This window comes from Stegastes partitus, unplaced genomic scaffold (genome assembly GCF_000690725.1).
Source record: "Stegastes partitus isolate 25-593 unplaced genomic scaffold, Stegastes_partitus-1.0.2 Scaffold686, whole genome shotgun sequence".
Taxonomy (NCBI): Eukaryota; Metazoa; Chordata; class Actinopteri; family Pomacentridae; genus Stegastes; species Stegastes partitus.
In genome coordinates, this window is record NW_007578417.1 from 37,329 (window position 1) to 60,890 (window position 23,562).

A 23,562-nucleotide genomic window follows, 5' to 3' on the forward strand; every position below is an offset into this window, starting at 1 on the left:
CTCAAATACGCCCTCGATGTAAACGCTGAAAACAAGTGTGAAGTAGTTTCAGAATTACATCTTTAGGAGACCTTTGTGGTGATCATTTAATCCACTAGGTGGTGCTCGACATGAGTTTGTTTCTCTGCTACTTACCTGCTTATGATTTGCAACCTGAGCTACAATCACACACTGTTGGGCTGATCTGAAAGTGAATTTTAAAAAATGAAATAACAAACGGACTACATGGCAGCAAAAAAAAAAGTGTAAACCACACACAGAGACACACAAGCAGGCAGAGACGCACTGGTGTCACCTCTAGGGGGACTCCTGTGTTCACGAATGCAGCTTGTGTGCGTGCGCGTGTGTGCGTGCACGTGTTTGTGCGAGAGAGAGAGAGAGAGAGAGAGAGAGAGAGAGAGAGAGAGAGAGAGAGAGAGAGAGAGGCGTTGGGAATGTAGTACTGTAGCTCTGACTGGAGAGCGAAGGTTGTCCTGCCAATATCGCAGTGTTTCTTCGCTTCCCAAAGCGCCTCTCCACACGGACCGATCCGCATCTGAAAAGCGTGTCACGGCGGCTGTGTTGAAGCCTGAAACACTGTGGGGCTTAAACTGGAGCTCCACTGCAGTAGTTACTCCTATTGGATATCCAATGGTAAGTACGCTTGCCTGTCTTGCTGAAGCTTTCGCGCCGCTGTGTTGGGCAAACTGCTCTGCACAATGTTGATTTGTTGCAGGCCGGCTGAATTAAAACGCAGTCAGTGGACACAGGAGGAGGGGGGGATCGCCAACAGCTGACTTGTACTCCGGTGTTTTGCTGTGATGGTGAACTGTTCTGCAGGACACTAACATCGCTCCTTATGCAGGCAATTTATGTGCACTTTTTTTTTTGGACCTGATCGCCACAATAACCAGTTTGGCGCACGGCGTTTTTTTCCTCCAGTGTCTGGTCCTGTTTGGAGTCCAAACACAAGACAGGCTCATGTTGCCGGAGACAGGCCCCGGTGTGTAAGCTCGTGTAGACCCATGTTGTCAGTGTACATGAGTCTTGTAAGCCGGACTGCACATCCCTGTGATATCGGGGGGGATCCGGTGCCAAGTTGCCTGACGGAATGTTTTTACTCCTGATAAGTTTGCGGCGATGTGTGTCGAGCCCCCTCTCTGCAAGCCCCCCACAGACTCCAGGCTGACTTCAGGCTCCTGTACTATCTCCATGTGAATTGTGCTTAAAGAGGCTGCATTTAAAAACGCGGAGAGCTGTCGACTTCCCCTGTAGGCTACTTGGAGCGTCCTGTTATGTAATGCGCTTCGGCCGGCTGCCCGCAACCAGACAGCCTGGGCCTACACGTGTAAATTGCTATACATGTTTTTTTTTTTTTTATTCTCTAAAGCTTAGCATTGATGGTTGCTGTTCAGTGTCATTATTACCCTACAATAAAATAAGAAGCCAAAGCATCTCCTTGGTTTGCGGTGCAGGACGCCTGACTCAAACCGTGGCACACTTTCACTTCATGATCCGCGGTGGACGCATGCATGTACAGATTGCATTAGATAAGAGCCACATGTCGCCGCCTCACCTGTCGTAAATGTACCAAAGGTGAGTGGAGGTCATTCCTGCAGCCCACATACTTGGATTAAACCAGTGACACACTAAGTTGCTGCTTTTTGCATGTTGATTAGTAGTTTGTACTTCTGTGCCTTTATCAAATTTGTAAAAAGTGGAGTTTAATTGAATTGTATCTACTAAAGACATGTTGGTTTTTCCCAGTTACTTATTATGTTTTCTCTCAAGCACAATCCATGAAGCCCAGCTGTGTCCGAAGCTTTCAATTAGATTTTTTTTGTTGTTGTGGTGGTTGTGCAACTCATATTACAAGCCGCTGTTGATTATAAACATGTCCATGTGTGCTCTTCCCACCATTAGTCTCAGATCAGTCACCCTGGCAGAGATTTGCTTATTAAGTTTAGAGGTTAGTGGTGTCCTTGACATGTGCCGCCAGAAGCCAGCTATAGTGAGTCATCAAAGCTAATGGGGGAAGCATGGACAATTTAATCTGGACTGAGGAGCTCTTGATCTCTGATGGTGCCCACTCAGGAGGCCTTTATTGTCAAATAGAGCACACCCATCTCTGTCCACTCAAGATGTTGGGGGCAGATTGCAGTGACAGAGCGTCGCCCAAGAGTTGTTTGTCTCCTCCAAAAGCCCCCAATGGTAAATGTCTTTTTAATAAAGTCCAGCAGTCAGCGGAGAGTTTGCCGAAACGGGACCACATTCAATGTTATGGTTTAATGACGAAACTGACCAGTGGCACCTGATGCATGTTGCAATAATTGAAGGAGGTTTTTGCTGTCACAAGCCAGCGTTTTTCAATCGAAACAGAAAATCATTTCCATGGAAATGCTGCTCCAGGCTGCTGGGGGCAGGTGATGATGGAGAGTGAAATGGACAAGCCATTAACTAGATATTATATCTGGTCTCAGCTATTGATTGTCAAACCCTCTGCCAGAGAATCAGTGCACATAGAAGCAGATGTAATAAGACAAATGCATGTTTATGTATCCATAATGATCCTGATCCTCGGGTGATATTCCCTCAGGCGATGCTTTCTCAACAACATCACATGTTTTGTTTGTGTGTTCCTTTTTTTTTTTCCAGGACAACAGGTGGTCTGTGAAGACACTAGGTGGTGTATAGGGTTGACACACTGACTGTTTCCACAAAAGAAAGGTGGCTCAAACACAGACACACCTCTGATGCCTCTGGCCAGTCTGAGCTCATGGTTTGTGCCTGCTGGGATCAACTAGTGGCCTGGCCAAAGAGCGCAGTGTTGCTACACACAATACAGCCCACACAGGTGAGAGGACCCTTCAAATCTCTCTGAAACTGACTTTTCGCTTGTGGGATGTTGAGAACTTCTTCCATGTGAGGTTTTCCTATTTTTATGTTCTGTTTGTTTCATGTTTTGCTTAGGATGTCGTGGGCCAGAGGCCTCTTTGTGGGCAGAGTGGATGAGCGAAAGACAGCATGGGGAGAGCGCAATGGCAAAAAGAGGAAGGACAGCTCGTCACTATGCAACCCACGTTACATGAGCTGCCTGAGGGACCCGGAGGACTTAGAGACCCCTAATGCGGCCCCTCAGCATTACCACTGTGGGGCAGGTACCAGCGGGGGCAGCTTCGGCCTGCGCTGTGGCTGGCAGGAGGACCACTATGGGAAGAGGATGGTCAGCGGTGGGGATCTGGGACTAAAGGCTGTGGATCTGGGCTTTGAAGATGGTGAGCTGAAGGGCAGGAAAGGGGAAGAACTGGGGGAATTAGCAGAAGGCAGCTGCAAGACGATGAGCGCGGCGGACTGCTGGAGGCGGGTCGTGTGGGTTTTCCAATCCAAGAAATTTCAGTCGACTAAGCTGGAACGTCTGTACCAGCGCTACTTCTTCAGGCTCAATCAGAGCTCTCTGACCATGCTCATGGGGGTGCTGGTGGTGGTGTGCGGGGTCATGCTCGCCTTCCACTGCATCCACGCGACCCCCAATGTGCCCTACATCTCAGTACTGTCGGTGGCCATGGCGCTCTTCCTGGCCATGATGGTGGTGTGCAACCGCAACGGCTTCCACCAAGACTACATGTGGATTGTGAGCTACCTGGTGATCGGGGTGCTGATTGTGGTGCAGGTTTTCGGGGTGCTCATGGTGCACCCTCGCAGTGCCTCGGAGGGCATCTGGTGGACGGTGTTCTTCATCTACATTATCTACACTCTGCTGCCGGTCAGAATGAGAGCTGCTGTGCTCAGTGGAGCTGTGCTGTCCACCATTCACATAGTCACAGCGTGGCAGGTCAACCAAGAGGACAAGTTCATTTTCACACAGGTACGTGACAGCGGAAGTGATGTACAGTTTGTGAAAGTGGATAGAAATGTACAATAATATTTGTCAGTTCATAATTTGAGTTTCTTGTCAAACAAACATTATGCCCTTTTTTTTGGAAACAATGAATTTCTTTGGGTTTTGGACTGTTGCTTGAAGAAAAATTCTCAATTTGAGCATATCTTCATGGGGATGTAAGAGATGGTTGCCTCAGTATGGCTGGTTTGTTAAACCTCTTACATGGCGCAAATAATTTAACTGAATGTCCTTTTTACGTACACTTGCAGCACTTTACTCTAGATGCACATATGTGCAGTCAAAGTCGCTGCCATTGTTCCTTTTCCCCATTCTGATTGCTTCTCTAAGTATTGTGGTTTTATATTCTAAAGTTTTTCTTTGTGCAGAAATGGGTCCAAAGCCACTTCAGCAGCTGGAGGTAGATGAATCAAGTGGGTGTCTTCCAGTATTCTGTAGTTTAAGATTCTCTTCAAAATTCTCACTAAAAACATGAAGATGTCACTTGATTGTGAGACTCCGACTGCTGAGGCCTTGTATCAGTTGTCCTCACAATGCATTATTGAACAAAACTACAACTGTGGATTTGGTTCTCTGTCACAGTGAAGTCGTGTTTCATGGTTCGCCTGAACAGGAGAACTAATAACAGCCAGCAGTAATTGTTTCACTGCACATATGGCCATGTGAGCATTGTTTAAAACAGATGAAATGTCACTTTATTCAGTCGTATTCAGATGTTGACACTAAATCCTTACAATTCTAAATTATCCATCCTTTCAAAAGGGCATCCATGGTGCGCTTTTGCATCCTACCTGCAACCATTTGTGAAAGTTAACATTCATATTTATGAGAAAACAAGGCAACATATCTCAAACTCATGCTTGTCAGGGCCCATTATAATCACCCTACAATCGAGTACAATGTTGTTACTGTATTCACCAGTGGAAACGCCCTACTTTCTCTTCCCATCAATATAGGACAAACATTGTACAGACTCCTCAACCCCTTTTCCATGTCAAAGGTGCTGTACTAAAAGTAGATGGTGCTGTAGATCTCGGCAGCGTTTCAAATGAGATTTTTAATGAGCCTATGTTTTGTGCTGTAGGGCAGCTATTGGCAACTCTTTTGGGGTTTGTAGAAGGTCATCTGGGTTGAATGAGCCCGTTTAACTGCATTGTGGAGGAATATCATGATAATGTAGCATGGTGCCATTCAGGCCGCCATTCCCTACAACAAGGAGACTATTGTCGTAAAATGAAACCGGGTGGGGTGGAATACTCAGATGACTGCAATGAATTTTTATGGAAAACAGCATGATTACTTCTTCATTTTGGAAGCTGTGGGGAAAAAAGAAAATCAGAAAGGATTAGACATTTATAATGACTTCAGCTCCCAGCACAATGGACATTTCTCCATTACTTTTGCGTGCTTGCTCTTTATTCTGTACCTTGTGTTACTCACAACGTACACTCTGTTCATGTTAATTAGATGCACACTGTAGCAAACTGTGCTGCTGAATTATACACAGCATTTCAAAGCTACATATAAACCAGCACACCTCAACAGAACAGAACTGATGAATGCCCTTTATTTTCATCAGCAACTAATGTTTTTTATGATTATGTGATAATAAGTCAAAAAATAGGGCAGACCAACAGTCCAAACACCCGTCTGTTCATGTCCCTCTCCGGTTATTGATTAACCCCCTTAAAATTCCCTTCTGTGTATTAAAATGACCCCTTTTAGAGGTTTTTTCATTGAAGTAATCCCTCTCGCCTTTCCCCATCCCATCCTTCTTCTGCTCACTGCAGCTTGAGCACACCAGCTCACCTACAAAGCTGCTCAAACACTGTAAAACTTCTTAACTCTACGATGGCAAGTTGTAATGTTGGAGTAAATCAGTCATACAAAGGAAACAGATTCTGAAGAAGAGCAATGGCACAGAAAGTCCCACTCTGCAAGTAAAGAGGACTAAGTTAATGAGTCTGTATCCATGTTTTTGATATGGTCATTTGTAGGCTGCAATTTCAAGCTAAAAATGCTAAGCCATGGAGTTTCATATATTTCTCACGATGTGTCTTCCTATATAGAAAAAAACCACAATATGGACACGTTAAGAAGGGAAAAAAACCCGACTTTCTTCTTTAAAAAAGTGGAGTGAGCAAATTTTTTGTGTTAAAAAAATTTTATGCTATAATTGTTCTTGTCCACGATGAAGTAATTGACTGTAGTTTACCACCAAACCCTTAAAATGTAGTTTTCTAACTGCACATGATTCTGTTTTTGTGCTTGTTAGCTTATTTTACATTTAATCAGATCAGCTGTTGTTGTTAATAGTATCACATCCAACTATAAAAACAAATTGCATCCTCACTACTCTACTTTTGGCACTAAAAGGTACCCTGCCATAAAGAGCTGTGCAGTAGTTATGCATTTCAATGGGGATTTTTGCGTCCCCATGATGGCTTACATGCTGCTCTTGAGAGTTTTTTTTTTCTTTTTAACCACGGATTTAAAAAAAAGAAAGAAAGAAAGAAAGAAAGAAATCCTGGAACATGATAACCTCCCAACAAAACACATGTGAACTGAACTGATATGTTTTTGTTTTTTCTCTACCAACCATCGCTATTAAGCAACCAGATAAACGTGGAGCCAATGTGAATAAGGCAATATTGACATAACTCCACTGGTCCAGTGAGCTTGTGTGTTAAGTGCTCATGCCCCAGACTAGACAGGGTGACTACAGGCACATTGGTCTGTTGCCTCTGTGTGCTCTGGCCCTGGCTGGTTGCTTTGGTCCGCTGATGATGGACTGCTGCCCTGCCTGAGGGCCTGGACCCTCAACACTGTATGTTCCAGTTGTCTGAGCAATCAATGATGGGACGTGGACCTCGCACTCTTCGGCTAGAGGCTTATTCATTCCCTCTTGGGCTCATAGTCTTTTAATACAGATGAAGAGAAGGACATCGGTCTGTTTGGGGTTGCGTGAAGCTGCATCATCTATACATAAATGTTCTGGGTGATTTTGCAGTTTTTAGCCTCAAGAAAAAAGCGGCACAGGGTGTCATTTAGTCATCTCTCAGCTGCTCAGTCATATGAGTACCGAGGGACTCCATGCACTCTGTCACACCGTCTGTATCGCACATGCAAGTCACAAACTTTGTGGGCTCTCGACGTCACTCTTCTTCTGGGGCCTCATCGTCCTCCAGCTCTTTCTTTTCGTCCCAGCCCTTTTCCCTTATTTGTATTTTCCCAGCGGAGATATTCATGCAGGATCAGAGCTGAGAAGATGTGGAACTGATGACAGTGAGGACAAAAGCCTTCTTTGTGAAGGACCTCCACGATGAAGCTGGAGAATTGGTGGTGCGGGGGGGGTGGGGGAGGTTACAGTGGTGACAAGGGGACAGCCATGGATGGAGAGCATGAAATAATCCCAGGCTGACTCACCCTGCTGTAAAAGAGCTGCCACTCTCTTCTCTCTATTTTTTTTTCCCCTCTCTCGCTCCACGTTTTTTTCTCTGAGTCATAATTCCATTCTCACAAAATCCCTCTCAGATGGAGTGGCCTTTTATTTCACAGCCAGCCGAGATTGAGCTCACCCTACTCGTGGGGATTGCTTCCATAGATCTCCATGTTTCGCCGCTCGGCTCGACTCTGAAGGGCTCCGTCAGAAGACTACAAAGGGATGAAGGTGTAACTATTCTCAGGAAGAAGCAAGTTACGCCGCTGCTGTTCACTTGGAGTGCCACCGCTATCCTACAGGCCTCGGAGAGACCTGAAGCGTTCTTACAGGTGGTGCCTGCTGTCAAGGTTCAAAAGGAGAAAACTGCAACAGTATCTTAGAAATCGGTTGGTTGCATAATGTTGACTTTGTTATTTGTGGTCTGTGGTGGATCAACAGATGCTTTCTTGGGACATCATCAGTTCAGGTTTTATCGCCCCTCGCTGGCCTGTTACTGGTGTTTGGTTCCAGCTTTAAAATTGAGGAAAACTTGGCAGCTCTTTAGTAAAAACATCCTATTTGCTCTCAGTTGTCGTTGTTCTGGATCAAACGAATAGCTGCGTAAGAGTCTCGGTTATTACTGAAGCTGTTAGTGAGAGTGATGAGTGTGTTCTCATCATAATACAACTTGAGTCACTTTTCTACATTTCACTTTGAAGCAGTTCGGACAGCTTCATTTGTCTTCACTCTCATTGCTCATAATTGCTTGTTTTCTTTGAATTACTGTGAGCTGGATGACACATCCTGCCTGTGAAACTGACTTCAGCTCAAGCTGTTGGAAACTCTGCACGGATATTTGACGGGCTGAAATCCCTCCACTGTGGTAACTGAGCCACAGAAGGGTCAGTTTATTACTTCCTCATCTTCACTTCTGCTTACTGGGATTTTGCACGCTTCATCCCTTTAACTGCATTTGGTATAAAAAGGCTGCTGTGACAGCTGATGTTGTTGTGGAAGCTGTTTTATTCCCAAGTTTTGACAGCTGGATGATGACCAGCAGCCCTTTTGATGAGGAGAAGCGACCAAATTCCAATTAATATTTTTCATGATGTCTGTATTTGTTGTCATGTTTGGGTTTCTGACACGTCCACTCGCCTTCTTAAGACTGATGTCAGATCGACTCTCTAGCACATGAAGACACCAAACTTACCCAGAGCCAGAGGGTGGTTTGCATTCCAGTAGCTTCACCGTTTTCTCTATTTGTAGTTTTTGGTGGTTTAGAACTGTGACTTTAGAGATTCACCCCACATGGAACAGATAGCGTTCTGCTGCGTTGGTCTACTTTGGTCCAGCCACCTGAGTTATGATTTTAGCTCACGGCCACAAACATCACAAGGTCTAGAACGGATACCTCAGAGTGCTTCATGTCAGAGACCACCTGTCCCAAGTGTTTTGTTATGTAACTCTCTCTTGTTGGTTAATAAAGCCTCAGCTAACTTTTTTTTTTGTTAGTAGAGACAGACAGCTCATGTGGGGAAAGACAACAGAGGAATGACATGCAGTAAAAGTCTGCGGTGAACTGGGGGATTTATTGCCAATGTGGTATGCGCCCGAACCGCTCAGCCATCAGGTCGCCCAACAACTAACTTTTCCGTGATTGGCAGAGAAGTTTTCCTTTGATGCATGTATTTCCATACGTTAAGTATGAACAGCTGTGCATCCATCCGCCTATGTGTACATACGGGGGGATTATGTGACTTATCGAACCATTGTTTAGTTTTTTTGTAACCAGTCGGCTTGCGTCATGATGTCACTCATGGATTACCAAGGGACCAGACAGAAGTTTGAATAACCAAATCTTTAATGAAGAGAGGAGCCACCGACAGCTCAAAAATAGTCTTGGAGACACATCTGCTCCGTGCTCATCCGGGACTAGAGGAGAAAAACCTGTTCCTTTGGTAGATTGTTGTGGGGTCAGTGAGTGTAAGACAAGTGGAATCGTACTGATCTCCTGCCTTGACATTGGTGAAAAAGATACCAATCAACAAAAGAATGACTGAGGAATGCCAAATGTGTTTAGGCCAGAATGCTACAAGGGCAACCCTAACAGTTTATGGTGTTTGTCTGGAAAATATGACAAGAGCCATGTTTGATACCCACAGTACTAGAGGGAAATACCCTGTGCTCTCTGGTTCTAACGTGACACCAAAAGAAAAGGAAAATGTCTGTTCTCTGTGTCTTAACAATGAAAGCACAAGATAGGAGTTTGATATTTCTTTGAAGTGGGTCAGAGGTCGCAATGACTTATTGTTAGGATTTTTTTTTTTTAAAGGTAGTAGAGCCAGTCGGTGGAGTTTTAGCACTTTTTGTATCACAGTTTGAGTACTAAAATTGCAAGCAGCTGTTTAACCTCAACAAAGCGCAGTCTGATTGTGTAAGATTCAGAATGATTAGAAATCAAGAAATATGTAACAGTGCGCTTTGATGCAAACATTTAAGGCATGACACTTGTTGCTGTGGGCTGTTTTTTGGTCAGCACTCAACAAGTAAGCTACTGAAGTTTGATACTCAGCATTGGTTATCAGCAAGTCCAAGATACAAATGTTACGTGCAGTTACATACACGTGTACGAGTGTAGGACCTGTCTGCTTGACGTGCGTGCATCAGAGCAGCACATATGAAATGGTGAGAACCCATCGTCAGGTACTTTGGGTTCCAAACAATGCAGCGGCTCAAATAATAGATCCCCCCCACTGTTTCACTCCCAACCCCACCCGTTCTCAGAGAGGCAGAAAGCTCGTGACTCATCCACTTATTGTATTACAACCACGGGCAATGATACAAACCCGGATAACTTCCATCACCATGGGTGGGAGAAATTAGGATTAGCGATAAGCGAAATGTTGCTCTTAAAATACAGCCAGTGATAAGGGAAATAATAGCCTGGCTAATAATAGCTGTGTGAGTCAGGGACGAGGAAGTGCAGGCTTCTAATAACAGTTCATGGTTTACTAACAACTTGGCTCCCCGCAAAAGTAAATACAGGGATTTAAGGCTGAACTGCAATGGCAGACAGCCAAGAGATATATATTAGGAATCCATTAGTGGAGTTAAATGCTGATCTGTGTGGCACGCATGGCTTTAGGCTCTTATGTGCACTTTTACTGTGGATCCTGCTGAGAGCAGTTCCTATCCAAGTGCAGGAGACAGGAAGGTGACTGGTTCTCTGTCAAAGGTCACCGTCACACCAGCCAACTGTCTTGTTATCCCCGGTCTCCCAGTTACAATTACACTGTTAAAACAGTGACAACATATGTCAGGCCGGCATGAGAGCGCGCTACTGGAATGAAGCTGCAATAACACGTTCTCTATCAGAGTACAAATAGGCAACACCTTCCTCCCTGTGAAATGTACACCACTCCACACAGCCTTTTGCCTTTTGTTTTAATTCACAAAGCCACGATAGACCCTCTTCAACCTGCTCAGCCTCTGCAACTTTTTGACCAGTTTAATAAAGGAGCAGAGCAGATCATTCTAAAGATTTGGTCCAGTTAGTGTCGATTTCTTTTCTGTTAGCTGCGAGGTTTAAAGAGCTGAGCCTTCACTGCATGTCTTCTTCACATTTTTCTTGAATGATGTCAGATACAGTAACAAGACCCTGGTCCCATGATTGTAATTTCACACACTCAGGGTTAATCCACAGAAAGTTGCACTCGTGTCTTGCGCCTTCGCAGGATCCTCCCACTAAAGTATGCAGAAAGCTCAAAAAGCATATTGTTTCATGTGTGCTTTATTCGTAATAGTTATTATTATCATGTTCCCTCTGGAGACATTAAGAAAACAATTGTTGCCCGGTAAAATGACGTGAAATATGGCACTGTGTTTCACTGAGCAGGCCCCTCATTGAAGACGTACACAGCAGCGGTTCGTGTTGTAGTTTCCTATGCACGTGCTGAAACTCTACACCTGTGCTTTTATTCTGGTGAAAGCGCTGCCTATGTATTAGGCCTCATAAACACGTCACGTGACTTTTGCTGAAGTTGGCCCAGGAGGCGGATTTGTTACATGCATTCCCTATCAGCTCATCCTTGACTGAGCGACTCATGGAAGACGAGCCTTCTCTGCTGTTTAGACTATAACCTGCTTCTGTCCCGTTATTGATCCGTGTGCTTTGTAGTAAAAGCCAATATTTTGTGTGGTCGAGGGAGACCAGAACAGGGAAGGACAGCGGTTACAACAGTGCCGCGAATGTTGTGTTTATATAACTGGACAGTCGAGCTGAACTCTTGTGTGTTTTTATTGGCCCATACACACTATCTTATTAAATGTAGATAAAAGCTTCTCTTGTTATTCGTGCTCTTACTTACTATTTAAAGACTTACTAAGTGATTAGACAAACATGGTGCCATGCTATTGCAGACATTTTTTTCCTACTTGGAGTAAATCTTTCAATATCCACGTTGCTGAATGTTGGCCTTGGGTTCACGTTGTGCTTAAAAGGAGATGCAATAGCAGTTGAAATAGGACTTCCTGGATGTTTATCTCACACAGTTCAAGGTTCACAAGCTCGTATCAGCGAGAGGAGCCGGCGGAAGAGTTACTGTCGCTGGTCGGCTGCCTGGTTAGGCTAATTAAGCAGATTTTGTGTTCCTTCGGCCGCCGTGCTATAATTGCAGCTGTGCCTATGAGGGTGTGAGCAGGCAGGAAGTGGAGGGTTAGTGAGGACACAGCTGGGAGGAGAGTGTTGTGTCCAGTCCTGCTCTCTCTCTCTCCCCCTCCCTCCATCTGACCAGGCAAGCACTGACCCCGACCACTGAGCAGCCAAGACCACTGACCAACAGCAACCAGTCTGCTCCGAAACACAACTTTTCATGGAACGCTTGTCTGTTTTTTTGAGCGCAGTTATTTATAGGAAAATTAGAAGGGCAGATGCAAACATACAATTCCAGTTGGGAATGCTTTACTTCTATTGATTCCACGAGTATGTTAATATTCTAAATCTGTATCAATATAGAGTATATTAACCTACAGAACACGAAGCAGTTTTTGGGTTTCCTGTCACGGTTTACACTGGTAATGGTACTTTTATATAGCGCTTTAATCCAAAGCGCTTTACTATGCGTTTCTTATTCACCCATACATACATACACCAAATGGCAAAGTGCTGCCTGCCATTGGGAACAACTTCGGGTACGGTGTCTCGCCCAAGAGGGCCGGGGATCGAACCGCCAACCTTGCGATTGGAGGACAGCCCGCTCTAACACCTGAGCCACAGCCGCTTAATATAAAGTCCTCTATGAAAACAGACCAATCGTGGCTCGAAGTAGCGAGAACTCAGAAGTGTCGCCTGTACAGTACGACACAGTTAAAACTCCATAAAACATAACAAAAAAAAATGAAAGTAAAATTTATTTTATTTACGAATATTAAAAAAAAACAAAATTGAATCATTATGTTTTGTTTTTTCATGTGCTCACCGGTGTTAGCAATACTGGACAAGAAAATCGGTGACTCTAAATACTATAGATATTTAACTTCTAATGTTTTTTATTTGTGTCAATACTTGTCTTGTATCTGTTCTTTGTAAACACAGCCTGCAGTTCAGCCAAATAGTCTCTGAATTTTTGTCATGTGACTGTTCATCACAGCTGAGCCAGCAATGACTTCTTGGTTGCACTACAATACTTAGAATTTTTTGTTTTTTGCAGAACCTAGTTATTGGATACAACTTAGAAGTAGAATAAAGTTCTTTCGATGAAATATCCCAATGTTAGGCTTAGGTTTAGATTTTTCTGATGGAACGGCACGCCAAATATTATCAGTGTAATGGAAAGTAAGGATAGGATATAATGTAATTAATATACAGTTGATTTTATTGATTGCTCGACTGACTGGTCATTCGTCCGAATTTCTTCTGATAATCAGTTAGTTGTGTGTCATTGTTTAATTTAGTGTCATTTTGCAACTGTTCTGCATCTGATGATTGATATTTTTGGTATCTTTGAGTTATTAACCACTGATTGTACAAAACAAGTTCAATCAAAACTTCCCTTTTGAAACTATGATGAACAGTTGGATACAACCCTTCAAAATGTCAGATTTTAAATGCTTTTATGAAGAAACAGAAAAATCTTAGGAAAGCAAAAGAACAGAGACAGATGATAAATGCTCTGCAGCAGACAAGCCCGATATGCCACATGATATTTTTCAGCCAAATGAAGTTGGCCACGAGAAAGTGATAAGAAAAAGTAATGTGACCCTCCTGCTTTGTTTTAGGGAACAGCTGCGTTCAAGGCTCTCAAATAACACTGCAACAATAACAACAAAGAATCTTTTCGATCCGTGTCCAGTTTTGCCAAAGTTGTCCCTTTTATCTGTTTTTTTCTCTGAAGCCAAGTAATCCTCTCTGTTGTTTCGTTATATCTTCTTCATGTCTGTCCTGAAGGTAAATATAGATACAGTGGCAGAAAAAAAGGAGTAAAATCATGGCCGGCCAAATGCGTATTGTCCTCAACAGGGAGCATTATAATGCAAATTTGATCTTCAGCCAAACTGATATCAAAGTAGAAGTTATCCCTATAATATTTAGAGATTTGGAAAAATTTGTTGGTGAAATTAGAAGGACTGACTGTGTAGTTTAAGCTGGTCGTTGGAGTTTGTTTGAGTCAGTAATTCCGGGATAGCTGGGAGATTTTCCTCTTGTTTGATTTTCCACTTGCAACTATTAATTCAGGATCTGTTTTTCTGACAGATGTGCGGCCGGGGTCCAGCTCTATTTAGCCTCGCGGAATTTGCTTCAGCGTTTCACAAAGATTACTTCGTGGCCTCGCTGGTCGCCTGAGACCAATTTTGGTTTGGCCTGAGCCACGACAAAAACAGAGCTCCGGTTCCAGATGGCAGAGACCCAGGATGGCAAAGACAGGCAACCCCACCCCTTTGCAACATTTACCTTTTTAAGGAATAGAGTCTTTCTCATGTCAGTAATTACATGTTGTAGTGACCCCAATTCGATCAGGAGGAGCGCAACAAAGTCTCATAGTATTGTCTATTTTTACCACTCGAGCACCACATGGTATCTTTTCAGGCTGTGATCAGCAGTGTGTGACTGGGCTTTGACGTTCATCTCTGTAAGAGATTTTAAAAGCTCCAGATGCCTATCAAAGGTCATGTGCTGAAGAGCAGCCCCCATGTCAACAGCAGTCAGTGTCCCAGGAGTCTGTGTGTTGACTTGTGGGATGTAGAACTGTGGCCTTTTTAAAGTTTAAACTTCGGCTTTCGTGGAGCTCAAGGTTGGTGGAATATCTGAACTTAAGTTTCACTGCGAGCGTTTTCACATACATCCAAACTATGACAGGGTAGACAATGCCTTTATACAAGTGACAGTGCATTGTGATTATTAGTTCTTAGTTTTTACCTCCCATCATTGTTTTGTCATCGGAGTTATAAATTCATCAGCGTGTGACAACCTCAGCTCTGCTCGCAGACTGAGCTTCACTGAATATACTTAGAAGAAAACAAAAAAGCACTTGTGCAGTTACTTTACTGCTGCAGATTGTCATGAAAATCTCTTTTATTGATCAGTTTAACATATCAGTCGTGGCATTTGTTTTGAGTGGATAATGACATTGCTGTCAGAACTTGATCCGTGCACATGGACATTCCAGCGTGCTTGTGCTTAAGGGAATTGTCCGTTGGGATATTATTAAAGACGGACTGGATTTGCTGTACGTTTGCCAAGCAGAAATCTTTTCCATCCCCTTTCCTCATTTGTTCTTTAACATGCTATCCTTCTTCCGTACTTTATAAAGCACCTTGCCGTGAGCCGCACCTTATAAGCCAATGTTTGGACTCCTTTTAACTTCACCGCCAAGAGGGCCCTGCTTAAGTAAATGTTGAGCACGGCTCATCTCTGAGAGCCAAAAGTCTGCAGGAAGAATGGTCAGGAGACGTGAGTGGAAGATTCTCTAAGTCCAGATTAGCGGTTATAAAGAGAGTCGCGCTGCCCTAATGGAAAGAAGCGGCTTCTGCCCTCTTTGCACCGGTTTGCAGAAGGAAGTGTCAGCTGTGGGTCTGTGCTGGATTTGCAGGCCGGGCTGATATATGTGCAGCAACAGACACAACAAGCTTCAGGATCAAAGAGCTGCCAGTCCAAAAGGAGTCTCACACACACATGCAGAGCTCACGCATAAGATTTATTCAAAAGCCTCTGTGAATGCTTTCGCCTCTAATCTCTAGACGGTGTGGTGACTAAGCATACAACTTGGCATTAACACAAGCTTTGTTCGTTGTGTTTCTGCACACCTTAGTTTCACTTATTCATAGCTATGAAGCTGTTATATTAAGCTGTCCTTCCTGATGTCGTCAGCCAGTCGTTGCAACTCTTAATAGTGCTGAACCTGAATGCCCCCGTACCTGCTGATGTTTTGGGGCTTTTTTAAGTTTCAATAGATGCTGCACTTACATTTGCATCACATTTGCAAATAAATGTGTATCCATGCTGCCACATCTCAATTGTGTGCCATCCTGCTCGGCATAAACGGACAAAATTCTGACTATGAGACCTCCTAAGCCATGTTGCAAACACTCCATGTGCATTGCTAAGCTATCAATACATCAATTTGTGAGGAATGTCTCTATTCGGAAAGCAGCCGGCTCACATGGGAAGCTGCATTGTCAAAATGCAAATTGAGTGCACTGTTGAGAAGTGTGGTCCGGGGGAGCTGCAGGTGGCCCTGTATCAGACAGGCCACTTAACTAAGTTATCTGCCTCACTCTTTTCAGAGCCATCTGTTTGCTGCTAACACAATCATGTTGTATCAGAGCTGTTCAAGACTGGAGTGTCAGGTCTCCATTGGTTGTCTGTGACATTCTATCAGGCAGCCCCGGCCTGCCAGTGATTTATGAACACAATAGGTTAATCACTGATTGAGCGATGGTGCGGCACAAATTCGATGTTGCACTTAGAGAACAATCACAAAGCCAGCGGAGTAAAGAGCACGAGGGGATGTTCTTTGTAGGTCCTTACACCTGATCTTTTACGATGAGACGTCTCGCACGTCTTGACAGCTTTCATATGAATCCCTGAAAGCCGCCTGATGATTCATCAGCTATTCATCCTGCATCAGGGAGTTCAGGAAAAAGTGCTTCTTATTCTCACCTAAAAAGCTGTTTGAGGGAAACCTGGTTGTCTGGATAACTCTGTGAGTTTAAAAAAAAAAAAATAAAAAAAAAAAGAGGACATACTGTATTTTGCATGCTCTGTTGTTAATTCCTGAACAATGCTGTGGCTCAGGGGTTGGTATTTACCCAGCACATCAAAGGTGTGTTTGCTTCTGCACCTGTGAACCATCAGCGTGTTCATTTTTGCTTACTGCTGTGCTCCTAATCTGGTTCAGCCATTTGTTTTCAGTTAGAATAGGAGACTACCATTGATTCTGCCTTCTAACACAGAGTGGCCTCTCACCATCCTGTGGTAATGGCGTTCAGTTTCAAGCACAGGTTGTTAGATTATCTCTGACGTGTTGTGACAACAAATGGTAAGTTCTTGTGTATACACTGTAAACCTCAGGTCAGGACAGTGGTAGAAAGCCTGGCATCACTCTACCAGTTTGAAGCTGTGTTTTCATCTCCTTACATTGTGTGGATGCTGTGGTATAACAGCATGATTTCATTCTCATTTCAAAAAGGCAAAGACACATCCCTGAAAATATACGGTTTGTGTATACATACAGACAATCATCCTCTATCTGCCTTTTGCCATCCTGCAGATAAACACAAGTTACGAGCACAAACACACACTGGTTTGGCAACATACCAAGCGTGGCTCAGACATACTGGTACCGGCGATGAGATTTTTCAAGTCTTCGATTTCGGTCATAATGCTGTTTATTAAGACAGATTGAAGCCCAGCCTTTGTGTGTGTGCGGTGCCTGCACGTCTTTTTCTCATTATTAATGATATCATCTTCAGAGGAAACAGTCTGGTGCTCTGGTCATGGGTCAAGTGACTTTCCCAGGCTGAAGTGTGTTTCTGAACATGGAGAGGACGTGTGTGTGTGCGCATGCCCATATGTTTCTGAGCAGAGGGGAAGTCCAGAGCTCCAGGCTCCATTCCTGATGTTCAGTCTTGGCTGTGGACTAGTGAGACGAGAAATCACTAACAGACCTACACACTGGCTTACCACATGCATCCGAAAACACACAGACACACGCAGAAAGTGGCTTCAGCACAGAGGAATGCCTTTAAGGTCAATGACCCCCAAAAAAGCTAACTGTACACTATAGCTAAACTTAATTTACTCAAGGCACAGATAATGTTATACAGATTGTGCGCTGCATTCTCATTGCCAACATCTGCACTCGGCACACACAAGAAAGTCACGTTATTGCCTGCTTCTGTTTCTATCTAAAGCTGTACATCCAGGCTACCAGTTGCATGGCGGTTGTTCGGTCTTTCTGCTTCATGCTACTGGAAATAGCTCCATTTGACAAGAAAACCCTGTTTCGCTGGGTCATGTCATCTGTTCTTGGCTTTCAACAAAAGCAATTTTCTTTCACATGCTGGATGTATCTGCCTGTCTGTCCTTCTCCCCCTTGAATGGATTCCACTCTGTAAAGATAACTGTTCTGCTCAAATAGGACGAAGTCACACAGTCGTCACGTGTCTCCAGTCATGCATCGCACTGACGCCTGTGGGCTCCCTATCTGCCATTCAGAACATGAAGTGAGGAAAATGTTCTCTTGCAGAGCAACCGTGAGGCCGTGCTCATCATCTTCTAACCAGATCACATCTAATGGCCCCTCAGACGTTTGAGGAATGTTTCGCCTCGCAGTAATTCCTATGACATAGAGTGTTATCAATTTCCCTCAGTGACCTCACCCAGGTCAACCCAAGTTTACTGTATTCTTGTGATGTGACCTGTGCATACTTTTTTTTTTCTTTTCTCTTGAACATCTTTGTCGTGTGTGTGTGTGTGTGTTTGCAGATCAGTGCCAACGTGCTGATCTTCCTGTGCACTAACATGATCGGGATCTGTACCCACTACCCTGCTGAGGTCTCCCAGAGACAAGCCTTCCAGGAGACGAGAGGATACATTCAGGCCAGACTGCACCTGCAGAGGGAAAACCAGCAGCAGGTACACATGTTCTTGTACACGCGAACAACACCAGCGAGTTCAAAACAAAGTAAGACGGGAAGGCCAGCCGTGCCCACATCCTGCAGGAGAACGCATACACAAATGCAAAAGAGCAACAAACGGACGTCTCCATTTTCTAGTCTAATTTGTTTGTCTCCCTTCTGGAGGTCAACAATATGTCCTAGAGTATAACACACACCTCCACTCCTCTCTATTTGACTAACACGTTCCCACACAGATGCCAACGAGGGAGGGTGACTCATTGAACATTCTAACAGTGGAAAAGGATGAAAATGAATGGACTCTCTCTCTCTCTCTTTCTCTCACACTGTCTTTTCTTTCTGTTTTTTAATTCCTCTCTCTGTCTGTTCTCTCATTCTGTGTCTCCATCTCTCTCTCTCTCTCTCTCTCTCTCAGGAGCGCTTACTGCTGTCGGTGCTGCCAAGGCACGTTGCCATGGAGATGAAGGCTGATATCAATGCCAAGAAGGAAGATATGATGTTCCACAAGATCTACATCCAAAAACACGACAATGTGAGGTAAACACACACGGACCCGTGAGTGCACATACATGCTTCCACACAAACACGAGGATGTTGAAGTGCTGCTCCAGTTTGTTGTCACAGCGAGCACCGGTGGCTTTGACCTCACTCCACTGACTGATGTGTAAGTTACAGAGTCGCTCCAACAGCTATTTCCCTGACAACATGTATTATGCATGTTGTTGTTTATTGACACTGACAGCACCAGCTGCAGTAACAATATCGACTTAGGCGCACCGCTGTGCTTTCTGTAGCAAATGATCGGAGGCAGACCTCAAGTTTGCCGGCCCCCCTGTCTCTGCCGTCACCACTGGATTTCACCTCCTAAGTGGGAATAACTCGGGTACTAACAGGCGATTGAAACTCTCCATCAGTTGGCGCCGGTGGTGTTGATGGTGGGGGACGATGAAATGAGGTTGCAGCAGAGATCTCCTGTCAGAGTTGACCCACATAGATACAGGTGATGCACTCAGTGGAACAATCTGCCGCAACACCACGGCTCTACCAAGGTGTAAACTTACAGAAGCAATCCATTACCCAAACGTAACATAAGATTAAAACCGGCTGTCTTTGTCCAAAACTGATGCTTAGATCATTTTGTCAAAGCAACTGAACCTGTTGTTCCTTTTTTCACGATGCTGAAAGTGTGTTTACGTCGCTAATGTTCAAAAAACAGACCTATAACGTAAAGTTTATATTATAGACCTGTTTTGGCGTTTAAGCTATGATCAGGAGTTTTACATTTTTAACTCTGGTCAGTCAAGATTTTGAGAGAGAGATGTTTTAAGCGGAGGTTTAACTATACCAGTAATTTGCTCGTCCAAAGGCATTTTCTCACTTACACCAAGTTCTACATTTCATCAGACTTTAAGTCACCGTTTTGCTGGAATCCAGTTGTGTTAAAATAAACAAAGTTTCAACTATGGCTTTGTAAAAAAAAAAAAAAAGTGGCATCTGGGTCCAGAAATAGCGTACCAGTTACTCTCAATAACCCACAAATCCTGCTGTCAGTTCTGTTATGGGGCAGTGAAAACTGTTGACAGTGGGAAGCAGAAATCAGAAAATATGGGCAAATAAAAATGCTAATGCTGCCAAAACGACACCCACTGTTTGGAGAAATCCCACAGGCGGTAAGTGAGGAAGTTTCTTTTTAATTTGGGTGAATCCGTGCCTTTAGAGATAAACTAGTGGCTCGCAGCCTTGGTCACGGTGGGAGACACAGACACGCTGCTGTAATTTAGGACTAAATCTCCATCAGGGGATGACCTCATGGGGCCCACAGCGCCATCTGTTGCCTTCAAGTAGAACTTTTTGTCTGTGGTGTTGTTTATCCTCGCCTTTCATTACTATCAAAAGTTAGCAATGAATGGCATGCAGACAGGGGGGATGGAGGGGGGATGGAGGGGGGGCGTTCTCAGAGGGAAGGGCTGGAAGAGGTGACCTACATTGGCCTAGATGATGAGAGCCAGAGCTGAACAAATGTCCGCCTCTTTCTCTCCCCTCCAGCTCTCATGGCAGCTGGACACTGAGGAGGGAGGGAGGTGCTAGACCATGCTAACACACTCTGTGCTTTATTGATTGATCTCCTTTTTGTCTTTCTTTTCCTGTCTGTTTGTTTCGGGCACCCTCTCCTCTCATCTCTCTCTCTCTCCCTCCCTGCCTCCCCCCTCTTCACCTTCACCACCGTCACCTCTCCTGCAGCATACTGTTTGCCGACATTGAGGGCTTCACCAGCCTGGCGTCTCAGTGCACGGCCCAGGAGCTGGTCATGACGCTGAACGAGCTCTTCGCCCGCTTTGACAAGCTGGCCTCGGTGAGCGCCGACACCTGCAGCAGAACTTTGAGCCGCTGCTTCTTATGTAACTGTACATTATGGAGCCTTCAGTGTTAGTATGACATAGCCATAATGATGTACTTACTTGCGGGGGGGGAGGGGGTAATTAAGTATTGTGTAACACACCAACTAGACTATGTTGAGACTGTTTAATCATCCATATTGCACATCTATTTGACATGGGCATGGCTTGTATTAGCTGTAATTGAAGGCCTAATATTTCATGTGTTATGTGTCTTTGCTGTGCAGGAGAACCACTGCCTGCGGATCAAAATCCTGGGAGACTGTTACTACTGTGTGTCAGGGCTGCCTGAGCCCCGGGCTGACCACGCCCACTGCTGCGTAGAGATGGGAGTAGACATGATCGAAGCCATCTCGTGAGTGAAATGCACAAAAACACGCTGGAAGAGTCAAAATCACAAACATGGACTCTGACGGTCATGTGGGAATTTTTCATTGAATGTTGGGTAAAAAGTTGCCTCACAAGGGTTTTGAAGTAACTCTGTGATGATTGTTTCCACAGGCTGGTGAGAGAGGTGACGGGTGTAAATGTGAACATGCGGGTGGGCATCCACAGCGGGCGGGTTCACTGCGGAGTACTGGGTCTGCGCAAGTGGCAGTTTGATGTCTGGTCCAACGACGTGACGCTCGCCAACCAAATGGAGGCCGGAGGAAAGGCCGGGTAAGTCCCTCCCCCCCTCCACCTGCTGCTGCACTGAAGCTAACTCCCTGTTTAGTTTCTGAGACACCAGCTTTTGTGTGTGTGTGTGTAGGCGTATCCACATCACCAAAGCCACGCTGCAGTATTTGAACGGGGACTATGAGGTGGAGCCGGGATTTGGAGGAGAGCGGAATGCCTACCTGAAGGAGCACAACATTGAAACCTTCTTGGTGCTGGGCTGCAGCCAGAAAAGGGTTAGTGTTTGGTCAAACACACACACACACACACATGCCCTTGATTATCTGCATGACCTCCTCAACACATCACGCTGGCGCCATATTTCACACAAACAATATAATGGCTTGTCACCCGGCATAGAAGACCTTATTTGTCAAAGCATGTACCCTGGTGGTGTTTCTTCACTTGCAGAAAGAGGAGAAAGCCCTGATGGCCAAGATGCAGCGAGCACGTGCAAACTCTGCAGAGGGACTGATGCCACGTTGGGTGCCTGATAGATCTTTCTCCAGAACCAAGGAGTCCAAAGTCTACAAGAAGATGGTGAGACACAAGCAGGAAGTGCTTTGTTTCGTACATGGCACCTTTTCTTCTTCTCTCGATGGGGTTTCTAGTGTCATCCCGTCCGCTCTCTCAATTAAAATCATAAATATAATTGTGTCCTTGAGGTAGCTCATAATGTCAGAGGTAGATCTTCTTGCTCTGCACTTAATGTACTTAATTAGAGTGAGACATTCTGGGTCCCCAGAGGACAGATTGTAAACGATGGTGACCCCACAACATGTCATTCAGAACCATCATCAAGTCAAGATTAAAATCACATTCAGGCTCAGTGGTTTGATTTGTGACCAAATGTTTAACTAATGATATTCTGCATGCTACATTTTCTGTTTAGTTCAAACGGAACACCAAACTATTTTGCTGTATTAATTGCAGGTAATAATGTTTCCCAGCTTCCCTGTTAAATAAACAGAAGTTTTTTTTTTCTTATATACTTTTTAATGCTGTTTTTAACCCTCTGAACCCCAAAACCCACTTTTGAAAGGCATGTTATCTTTAAAAAGATGCTAAAATTGCACCATTTAACATGGTGGGGGATCTGTGAAGCATAAACAATCATCAACTTTTGTCCATAAACTACTCAGTTTTAATGCGTCCAACAGTCACATGACAAAAATTCAGGGACTTTTCAACTGAACTGGGCTGATCTGCAGGCATGTAATAAAACTAATTCATAAAGTAAGTTAAAAAAAAATCTCTATATTGTCAAAAGTCATCAAGAGAGTACTGGCATCACATTTGGACACTTGGTAAAATATTAATACCAGTTTTTAAACATATTTGTAAACTACATAATCAAAGAAATTCAGCTTTCATTTCTCTTTTATAAGATTTATGGCATTGCATATTTGTGATACTTTACAAGAGACTCTTCTAGTCACAGTTGTGCTGTTTCAGTAGAGGTGAAGGAAAAATGAGCCCTCAGTGAGTAAAAATGTGACTGGAGCAAAAAAATGAACAGAAACTGCTTGAGGTTTCAGAGGGTTAATTTCTCAACTAGCAACTTAGACAACATGTCTCGTAGTAAACAGATGTTGGCATGCTAACATGCTGGTGAAACTAGTAAACATGCCTGTTAATGCATGTTAGCTCTGTCATTGTGTTAGGAGGCCGATAGCAGAAATGACACATGTGGCAGCTTCACAGAGCTGCAAGTTGTAGCTGTAGACTCCTGTTTCTGTTAGAGTAGCATCACGTTTGTTTTAAATATGAATCCGAGCTGCCAAAATGTGACAAATACGTACGGAACCGGCCTGTGAAGGACAATGGGATCGTGAGAAGAAATATTGATCTGTTTCTGTCAAGCAAACATGAATCACAACAGGGTTCTCAGAGCGTTCTTCTTATACTTACTGAAGCTAATCTGATGAAAGTGCAGCTGGAGATTTTCTTTCTCACTCACTTTCTCTTACTTCCTCCCTCTCGCTATGCTTAAAGTCTCATTTCCTATTCTTTCCTACATTCTTTTCCTCTCCTCCTCCTTTTGTCCTCACCGTCTCAGAGGGTTTGAGCCCTCG

At 44.2% G+C, this 23,562-nt stretch overlaps 1 protein-coding gene across 1 annotated transcript in view; it reads left to right on the forward strand.

Moving 5' to 3' along the window:
* Positions 1-482: 482 nt before the first annotated feature.
* LOC103363729 (adenylate cyclase type 6-like) overlaps positions 483-23,562 on the forward strand; it is a 31,623-nt gene continuing 8,543 nt past the window's right edge. Inside the window, exons 1-10 of the mRNA XM_008290587.1 lie at positions 483-633; positions 2,635-2,833; positions 2,950-3,844; positions 18,283-18,432; positions 18,850-18,971; positions 20,676-20,787; positions 21,058-21,185; positions 21,332-21,490; positions 21,582-21,723; positions 21,899-22,027. Coding sequence (XP_008288809.1) covers positions 2,951-3,844; positions 18,283-18,432; positions 18,850-18,971; positions 20,676-20,787; positions 21,058-21,185; positions 21,332-21,490; positions 21,582-21,723; positions 21,899-22,027 — 1,836 coding nt within the window. The 5' untranslated portion in view covers positions 483-633; positions 2,635-2,833; position 2,950. The remainder of the gene's footprint in view (positions 634-2,634; positions 2,834-2,949; positions 3,845-18,282; positions 18,433-18,849; positions 18,972-20,675; positions 20,788-21,057; positions 21,186-21,331; positions 21,491-21,581; positions 21,724-21,898; positions 22,028-23,562) is intronic.